General features: G+C 34.7%; 1 protein-coding gene across 2 annotated transcripts; it reads right to left on the bottom strand.

Annotated features, from left to right (window-relative positions):
* LOC121264108 (protein ENHANCED DISEASE RESISTANCE 2-like) lies at positions 1-8,475 on the bottom strand. 2 transcript variants are annotated; one of them, XM_041167164.1, is made up of 21 exons: positions 7,888-8,475; positions 6,211-6,285; positions 6,067-6,120; positions 5,923-5,988; positions 5,803-5,843; positions 5,400-5,530; positions 5,281-5,327; positions 5,104-5,204; positions 4,753-4,848; positions 4,616-4,680; positions 4,444-4,515; positions 3,834-3,980; positions 3,410-3,726; positions 2,441-2,504; positions 2,145-2,320; positions 1,489-1,590; positions 1,295-1,345; positions 1,080-1,223; positions 880-975; positions 663-764; positions 1-336 (listed from the first exon to the last, which is right to left on the bottom strand). In XM_041167164.1, exons 1-21 carry the CDS (start codon positions 8,038-8,040, stop codon positions 244-246), a joined length of 2,193 nt encoding a protein of 730 aa, XP_041023098.1. In that variant the 5' UTR covers positions 8,041-8,475; the 3' UTR covers positions 1-243. The 2 variants fall into 2 exon arrangements, with proteins under 2 accessions (XP_041023098.1, XP_041023107.1); XM_041167173.1 differs by having other exon boundaries at positions 5,400-5,527; positions 7,888-8,474.
* Positions 8,476-9,581: the final 1,106 nt, after the last annotated feature.

Below are 9,581 nucleotides of genomic sequence, written 5' to 3'. Positions count from 1 at the left end.
TTAAAAGAATAATCGAAGAATGAAAGCACAATTAAGGAACCCACGGTTTACAAATTGCATGCATTGTTACAAGTTGAAATTAAAGTTACACATTACATTGCATCCATATTGGATGGAAAAAATGCCTATGCACATGTAAATTCTATGAACAAGGCAGACTCTCTTGACATCATCTTTGTTTTGTCTTGGAGTCAACACACAACAGCACCTGGGAACTATTTGGATGCATCCTCCAGGATAAAATTATGGTTCTACCACCACTGATTTCGATGCATCTAGATGATTAATTCGACATGTTCCGAGAAGAATTTCTGGGAGCTCTTCCTGCGTGTTGCCCTGCAATTTTTTCAATGGGGTTATAGAAAAGCAAACGTGCCCAAAACAATTCACCAAATGACTGCACCTCATGCCTCTAGTTTACTTCATATCTCATAAACTACATATCAGGAATTCAATGGAAAGTTAAGTTCTTTTTTCTCTCTATATATTTTTTAAATTTTCCGTACACACACATTCTAGCGTCAGTTCTTTTGCATTGAATGTTGTTTGTTAATGGATTACCTGAATGACTGCGCATGCACATACACACACTTGTGAAAGACTGGTGTGATTTATCTATGACCTGAATGGTTGTGTGTAAGTGAACGATTTGACTGTTTTACCTGTATTAAAAATGCCAGTTCTATGACCAAATTGTTCAGGTATCCAAGAACAAGACTGACCACTCCCCTTGCCACTGTTGAAGATCCAACATCGATTACAAGCTGGTTTCAGACACAATGTAAGGTTAGCATTTCAGCACATAACAACCGGCAAAAGAACATCTACAAACGGTTTCTGATAAGTTTCATTCCATAATGTAAAGATCAGTTAATTTACCTCAAGATAGTTTTTCCCACGAAAATAATGTAGATCGAGTGCTTGACCGACCAAACATGCTTTCTTCCCAACACTTTGTTTGACTATCCATGATCCCTGATAAATTAATTGAAACCAATGCAAAATTTGAAGAACATGGCCACCTGATACCACGATATTGGTTTTTAAGAACTGTAAAAACTGATTGATTTCTTACCAACCTTTGAAATGTAAGGTATGAGTTTGAATCTTGAATTCCTAAAGGCATCATCTCCATTGACAAAAGCGTGTAGCAACGAATTGTCTTCTAGAGGAGTTTTCATCATGTAATATAGAGCCAAGGTATACATGGTTGAACCCGGGACCTGATCCATAGTATATAGTAAAAGTCTGAATCTTGACGATGAAGATGACCAAAAGTTTGAATCAAACTTACCTGTATGTTGACAACGAAGAAAAATTCGGGTCCACCCTGTTCTGCAGACTTCTGGACGAATCAATAGTTTTTATGAGAATAACTACTTTTCAATCATTTGCTTCCTTTTGTAAAAATGTGCATACAGTTTGTAGAAATGCTCATTATCTATTAGCTCTTAATAATTAGAAATCACATATAATGAGAGTTCAGACCTGAATGATACTACCAGGCCGGCCACCAAGATCAACTTCTCGCCTGTCAGATCTTAGCCAATCTGCACCAACCATTTGCATCAAGGTGCCTTTTGCCTTAATCTGGAGAGAGAAAATTATTTAGTCCAGGACAGAAAATAATGAAACTGAGAGTTTCATTTCAAAACAGAAAACATTGACATAAAGAAAGCCTGAGCCCTCTAAATGTTTGAATGAGTCTTAAACAACATAGTAAGATAACTTTTGTGGATAGGAAAGTGGATCTGTCATATTTACATTTTTAGGTAGGAAAGGGTGAGTGGAGAATGAACCTTACTAAAGCAACACAGCCCATGTCCCACTTGTTAGACCTATAACCATCTTCCTCCTTTGATACCAAGAGTGACGATCATAAAATTTATACTAATATCACAGCACACATAATGAAAAGCCATGGATTGATTTTGGAACCCTTGAATGTCTAAAGTCTCTTGAAGCCTTCTAAGACAGCACCATTCAACTCAGCCAGAGGGTAAAACAGGGGCGAGGTTAAAATATATATGGTTTTAGGTGTATTAAATAATTACGGTTTTAATGTAGGTGAATATTGATTCTTGTTATGAACAATTCACACCATCAGTTTCTTTGCAAACAATAACTAGAACTGAAAGGGATACCTTTTTATGGTCGTGTAAATAACTTTCTCCACGTATTAAAAATGAAGAAGGATCAGCTGCTGCCCAACTGCAAGGTAAACTACAACTTGGGTCTTTCTGCAGAGTGGCTCCATAAGAGCACCGTGCGCCATATTCCCTGGCCAGATCTTGTAAGTCCATATACCCTTTCTTCTGAACTGCATCATAAGGGAGTTTCCAATTAATTTCTTAAGCATAGAATAATCTAAACAAGAAATTAACACAGGTCCCACCCCTCAATCATGCTAAAACTAATTGTCGACCATAATGAGACTCACCTGCAAAATCATGCAATTTTTTCACAAGACTGGCTGCTGAAGGCAGTTTGGTCTGGTATTTATTCTGTACATAGTGTAGAAAATATTTCAACAAACAATAATTTACACTTGTTCAGAACAACAATGCAGTTGGTTAGATTGGAAAATAGAAATTCACGTGGAAATATAAGTGCAAAATGATGATGAAGCAACTTGTGCACTAGAAAATAAAGGAAAGCAGAACTCTACTGTAAAGCTTAAAGACCACACATAAGATAAAGTGCACAATACTGGATTAATTCAACCAAAGTTCTCACTGGGAATGAACAAGCAGATGTCCACCAAAATCAAGTTTTCCAAATCTCTTCCCTAGAACAAACTGCGTATCTTTTATTCGCGAGGGACATTAAAACCAACCATTTTCTTATCATCAAAATTTTAGTCGCATCGATTTTAATGAAAAAAAGGAGAACATCTTTTTATCCTTGCCTTTCGGAGCAGTCTTTAAGTTAATTTTTTATTAGCCTAAAATAAAAATGGCTCAAATATCTTATACCGCTATTGAATTATCACACTAAATATTAACCTGACACAGTGAAAAGTATGTATTTTATTAAACACAATGCATTCGGTCAGTCGAGTCATCAAGGATCACCAGAAAAAGATCATAATGTCAGAGGCCAAAATTGAAAAACGCAAGTGCTAAAAGCAAAATTTGATAACCATGAGCTAGAATGTAGACCTAGAAGAATGCTTTTCTGATAAAAAAGCACAAATGGTATGTTAAAATAGTTTCATTATATAACAACTAGAGACATGTTAAAGCTCAATAGTTTTCCTAGCCATAATTTCGAAATTCTCCGCTGTTATCAGCATAAAAGATGCATGGAGTATGAACAAAACACAAGTAAGGAGACTGATAAAAGCAAAGTCCAAGTATGTTCAACTACTTCTGGAAATTAAAATTTAGTTTTGGTGACTAGCAAGTACCATAGAGTGCTCTTCTGTAGTCAAGCCAGAAGGCCTCTCATTCTCAAAATTGTCGCAGTCTGCTGGTTCAGAAACGTCAAAGAACTCATCGGCAGCATCATTCAGTCCCATTAAACTTGAACGGCCAGAACGTGGTATTTCTACCTCATCTTCTAAGGAAACAGCCTCCTCAATCTTCCCTGTTTCTTCTGGGCTCTGAACTTCAGTTTTTATGTCCTCCTCCTTACTCTGGGACAACCCAACATCGCTGGTGACCTCTCCAGATGAGAAATCAGAGGAATAATTTCCTGCTTTGGCTCTGAACAGTTCCCTCAATGCTGAAAATTGTATAAGCAAAGTGCGCCAATTTTATGTATAACAATTTAGACATGGAAAAGCAACAAGTAACAAAAAGTGCAATTATTTTCAAGTAGTAAAAGGGTACCCGCGACTCTCTCAAGCATAGCAATAGTTATGGATCTTGCTGATGATGGGCGCAGATATAATTTCCAGAACTTCCAATCGATAGCAAGCATGTGCTTTACAAGAGACTGTTTCCCTTGGTTCACAGGAGTTATTACATATCCTCCACCTGCAATAGTCTCCTATTGTTCAATAATACAAACATATATTTATGTATACACGTATGTGTATTGTATATATGGTATATACGTATATACATATGTACATCTGCAAAATAAATTCTTCATAGAATCCACAGGGTTATTGTTAAAGTAAAAAATTTCTTGGACAATATGTTGGAACCTCGGATTCATATATGTTTGAAAGAGAGTGAAAAAGATGATTTCTATATTCCTCACCATAAAATGTGAGATATGACTGAAAAAAGAGAATGGCCTACCATAGTTTCTGCCTTTCTGGCATCAGCCAGAAAATATTAGTAAAAAATAAGATAAAAGGACATGCTTTGGTTTAGCTTCTAAATTAAAAAACTTGTTGAGAGAAGGTAAAAGGATTGAAGAAAGTGAAAATATAAATTTCTTGTATAATTAATTAGCATAAAAATCTTTTAAATTTCAAATTCCAAGCATTACTTTTAAGACAAGCACGAACATAGCCTCTTTGTGGTTGACACTTCTTGTGAAACACAGAATGATATAGAATTACTGTAATGAAGCAAGATAAAAAAGGTTAGAACTTAAGATAATATAATAATGGCTCCAAAGCTTCATATTATATTTAAAAGCTTCTTCAAAAAATTATGACCATATGTGCCATCATCCTCTCTTCTCCAATAGCGTCTCAAAAGTAAATCTCTTCGCCTCATCCCCCTGCAAACCATGACGTGTTACCAACAGAAATAATCTAAAGAGAATCCTCTTGAATTAGGTTCCAAATCTCACCAAGGTAGCCAATCGCTGTATAACTGCTTCTGAATAATATCTGTGTGACCATCAAGGTGCTCAACCACACTGCCCTGGTAAAAACAGAAGTCCCATCTGCAAGACACTCGGTAATTTTACCTCTGGAATGAGAACAGCCCATCATCAGGAAAAAAAATAAAAAACAACTGCAACTCAGTTTAGACTATTTCTACTGAAAAAAATACCTTTCCTACATTAACTCAAATAAAAAAAATGAAAAATGGTATGAAATTATCCAAAAAACAAAGGACAAGCTGGTATCAAAGTAAGGATTCCATGTCACCAAAACTTTAATGTAGGCAGATATAGGTAACATTTTAGTGTTCTTACTCTGATCTCGAGGGACCAAGAGACATAAGAGTCTGGAAAATGGCCTCTGAAGTTCCATCAAGCACACCAACTGCCATTATTGCTGGATGATCATCCCAATGCTGACAAAAGCAACATTTGTCAGACAAATATATTGATTAAAATAATCAATGAGAAGTGATCAAAAGAGCAACTTACCTTCCCACGGGAATCCCAATCTTTTGCTTCTTTGAAAAGCCGTAATCCTGCAACAAGTAATGAAATTTCAATACATATGCATGTAAGTCTCGAAAGCCAATACAATAATTATATCTTACCATTATGACAACCAAAAATTTTCCATGGTGAGGGTGCAATAACATCAGATGTCATTGCCTCCACGTGCATGGATGAGCAAATAGTCGATTCTATAGAATGCTTATGATCTTTCTCTGAACCACCTAATCTGCTGTGAGAAAGAAATTAATGGATAGATGGAGCACAAATTCTAAAACTGTTCCATGTTGCTAGCACATGGCGTATCACATGCTTTTATCTAAAAAACTTCCACACACCCAAAAATCCTAAAAGGCAGAGAACTCATGAAAATACAGAAAAGAAAATGAAAAAAAAAAAGAGGTTCTTATCATGTTTTTATTTTATTTTATTCAGACAAGTAAAATATCTATTAGATAAGTGGTTCATATCCATTAAGTTACATGCTAAGTGCACTTGATATACCTTAATGGTAGGCACTTCCTCTTTGCTGGATTTGGGCACTCCTGAAAATGCAGTAAAACACAAGGCTTTCACAAGAGAGCAACCATTATAATAATATGTTACAGGTTAAGATTTTGGAACCTTTGATGCAGCATCTTGCAAGGAGTGGATCCATTTTGCTGCTTCTTCTGAACTACTTGCTCCCAACTATAGAGTTGAAATCGTAATGATCTAGTAAATATATGGTAAAATCAAGATACATTTTGGAATCGGGGTTTGGCATACCTTTAGCTGATCACTGTGATTGGAGGTATTATAAAGTGTGAAAATAAAGATTATCTGCAGGTTACGTGTAATTTTATAAATTAAATTTTGATAAGAGAAACTGTATCATTTGTAGGGCTATAAATATGTTTCCGAAGTTCATACTTTTCTATTAATGGTCTCTCTTCCATTGTCTGAAACTCGAATGCAGAAGTCTATCATTGCACTTCTAACTGGCTCCTGAGTTAAAAAGTAAAAAATAAAAATAAAAAGGAATTAACAGTTTCAGTTAGTACCTCAATACCGTCCTGGTTGAAATTGCAAAATCAACAAATGACCCCCTTCATACTGCTAATTATGAATGTTAAATAGTTGGATGATTAGTCAAATTATGGAACTTATGTTAAAGAGTTCTAGTTATTCAACACAGTATCAAACAATAGCAGTTTCAAGATTTCAATGCTGTTTGCCAAAACCTTTCTTGAGTAAAGTACGCACCAATCATGTGCTAATCATTTCAAGTTTTACTTCCATCCCTTATGTCTCTTCAGCCTCCTAAAAAACCTCCATTTCGTTTGAAACTTCATCTTTTAGGTTGATGGGATCCTTTATATTTTCCACGTTAATATAAGACCTAAAGTGATAAATAATAACCAAATGGGGAACTATTATCCCAACTCAAATTACGAACATGGGGCAAATATAGCACCAATCATGTACTAATCATTTCAAATTTGATTAGTTCCATCCCTCATGTCTCTTCAGTCTCCTAAAAAGCTTCCATTTCGTTTGAAACTTCATCTTTTAGGTTGATGGGATCCTTTATATTTGCCACATTAATATAAGACCTAAAGTGATAAATAATAACCAAATGGAGGAGTATTATGCCAACTCAAATTACGAACACAGGGGGTTGCTTTCAAGTTCCTTAGCCTTCCACAAATTTTAATGATTAATGATTTAGTTTACTGTCCAGCAGCAGAAGTTAATAATTTATCAATAAACCATGTGCACTGATATTGAGGTTTGGGCTTTAAAACATCCAACAAGAGATTCCAGGGCAAATCTTGACTAGAGGCTTTACTTCTGCAAAATGCTACTCACAAGTCAAAAGAAATTCAAAAGATCCATGTAAAATGCTTGTGGCAGAGTCAGGGATCAATCAAAACAGAAAAACAAAATAAAAGAAAGCAATGCCTCCCCAAGAACCTCCTAAATTGCTTATTTATTTCCTCCAGTTTTGCTAGGCAATTACCTCTATTCATTTTATATGAGGTAAAAACATCACCCAGAAATCAAATAGCGTACTGCTACCAAAAATAGAAAAAAAAAAAACAACGCAAAAAAAAAACCCACTATTGAATACAATTCACGTACAAGGACATAGAATTAAAGAAAGGTAAAACCTTCTAAACACGAAATAGATTACCTGGATTATAAGTCAAACAATCGAAGAAAGAAGAACTACAAGCATTTTCAATAAATAAAGCAGGCTCATTCGGTTAAAAAAAAAAGTTCTCAATCTCACATGACATAAAGATTAACCATAATTGAAACAACATCAGATTCTTTCAGATACGCGACTTGGTCACACAATGCCATACGTGAATATGGTGATCCAATTCATTGATTCTCTTCAGAAAATGAGAGAGAGAGAGAGAGAGAGAGAGATTTCTCCATTATATACAATTAAAACAAACGAATTCCCCATATAATTTCTAGTTCTGCAACGGGTTCTTCTAGAAATTAAAAATAAAAATGAAAAATCTCACTAGTGCGCCAAGAGTTCCATAATTACCATAAAAAAAAGGAAAATATAAGAATATAAATAAAATGGATTACCTCTCTCTCAGAGGTGGGTGTCGTTTTGTAACACCTGAGGCAATTGCCTTTGAGAGTGAAGTACCTCTTGCGTGAGTATTGCAACCCAAACCGATTGAGCCGAATGAGATAAAGCCATCCTTCCATTGTCACATCGGTTTGTGAGCTACCCATTTGCGAGAATCACACAATGACCACCTCACGATTGTTCAAAATCTTGAACCCATCACAAATCTTTATGTTTTCTTGGTAGGCTCTTGTACCAGTACGTATATATATATATATATTGTTTCATGCATACATCATGCTAAAAAGAAAGAAAGAATTATAAGAAAAAAGATTGTGAATGGAAAGGTAGAATGATCCTCTGATTCCAACAAATGGAATCAGAGAACCAATAGCAGGAAAGTTCAGTCCTGGATTTTTCAGGCACTGCCTGCGTATTTCTTTTCCTTTTCCTAAGCTTTCCCCTCCTTTCCCGTTTGAAACAACTGATTTTGGCGTGTATATGAGACAGAGATTTGTTGGAATTACAATATCACCCTTTTATTATTTATTTACGAGCTGGAGTTTTTTTTTTTTTTTAACTAAATGCAAAACAAAATTCGATGCTTGGAACCAAAGATTATTGGGTGAATTGTGTATCTGTTTACCCTTTAAAAATAAAATAAAATAAAATATCAGTATCTATAGATACATCGAAAGCATATATTATTAAGGAATTGATAGTCTCAATTTTCAACCAATGTTAAAACAATATTAAAAAAAAAAAAGATTAATCCTAAGTCAAATAAAATTGTACAATTTAAGGTATGTTTACAATTTTAACAATGGAAATAAAAGATGCCATGATTAATCATAAACATCATCATCTTTTTTTGTACTCATGATTAATCATAAACAATAATTATCACTTGAATTTTTATTATTTATTTTTTGGTTTTTTTGAAACATTTTGTGAAATGGTAAGAAGACAGATATAACTGCCGAACAGGCCAATAGAATGGAAAGGCTATTGTTTTTTATTAAAAAAAAAAACTTAAAATAGAACTTTTGTGGGCTATGAAAGCTCTCATCCAAGTGGACGGTACCCAATCTATTAATTCCTCCACCCTTCCACCAAACTTTGCTAAATTCTATGATATGCTTCTCTGGCTTTCTGTTTCAATGCTTTTACTTAGTCAAACAACATGGGCAAAACTCTCATCTCTCTGTCTGTATGCCTTAAATAGGTTTTCTTGTTTATTCAAAAAAAAAAAAAAAGGTTTTCTTGTATGATTATTTATGTCCTAGGTAGGTTTTCTTGTGTGGATTGTATATATCCTAGGTAACTAGCATTGGATTCTTGTTAAAGAAGGTGGTTTAAAAGGAATATTTGCAGTAGGGACAAGGTCTAAATCAGGAACATAAGCAATTAGGAATTAAGAATATTTTTAACAGTAGCTAATCGACTGTCTTTAGCATATATTCTTAATAATGTGAAGTGTTAACATTAAGCTTCATGTGAGAGATCTTAGCATTCTATGATCATTCTCTTATTCACCCCACCAAACGATGAAAAAAAAAAAAAAAAAAAAAACAAATTACTACTACACGTGTTGACAGAATGATATGCAGAAACTGGTGTGACTACTAATATTAAGGGTGCTCTGTCTGTACTCAAGATTTCTTTAAACCCAAGTTTAGCGGCGTCAACCCACATCATTGACATTGGT

The sequence above is a fragment of the Juglans microcarpa x Juglans regia genome, chromosome 1D (assembly GCF_004785595.1).
Source record: "Juglans microcarpa x Juglans regia isolate MS1-56 chromosome 1D, Jm3101_v1.0, whole genome shotgun sequence".
In the NCBI taxonomy this organism is placed as follows: Eukaryota; Viridiplantae; Streptophyta; class Magnoliopsida; order Fagales; family Juglandaceae; genus Juglans; species Juglans microcarpa x Juglans regia.
The sequence above is the reverse complement of the archived record's forward strand: the minus strand, read 5'-3'. Positions and strand labels throughout refer to the sequence as shown.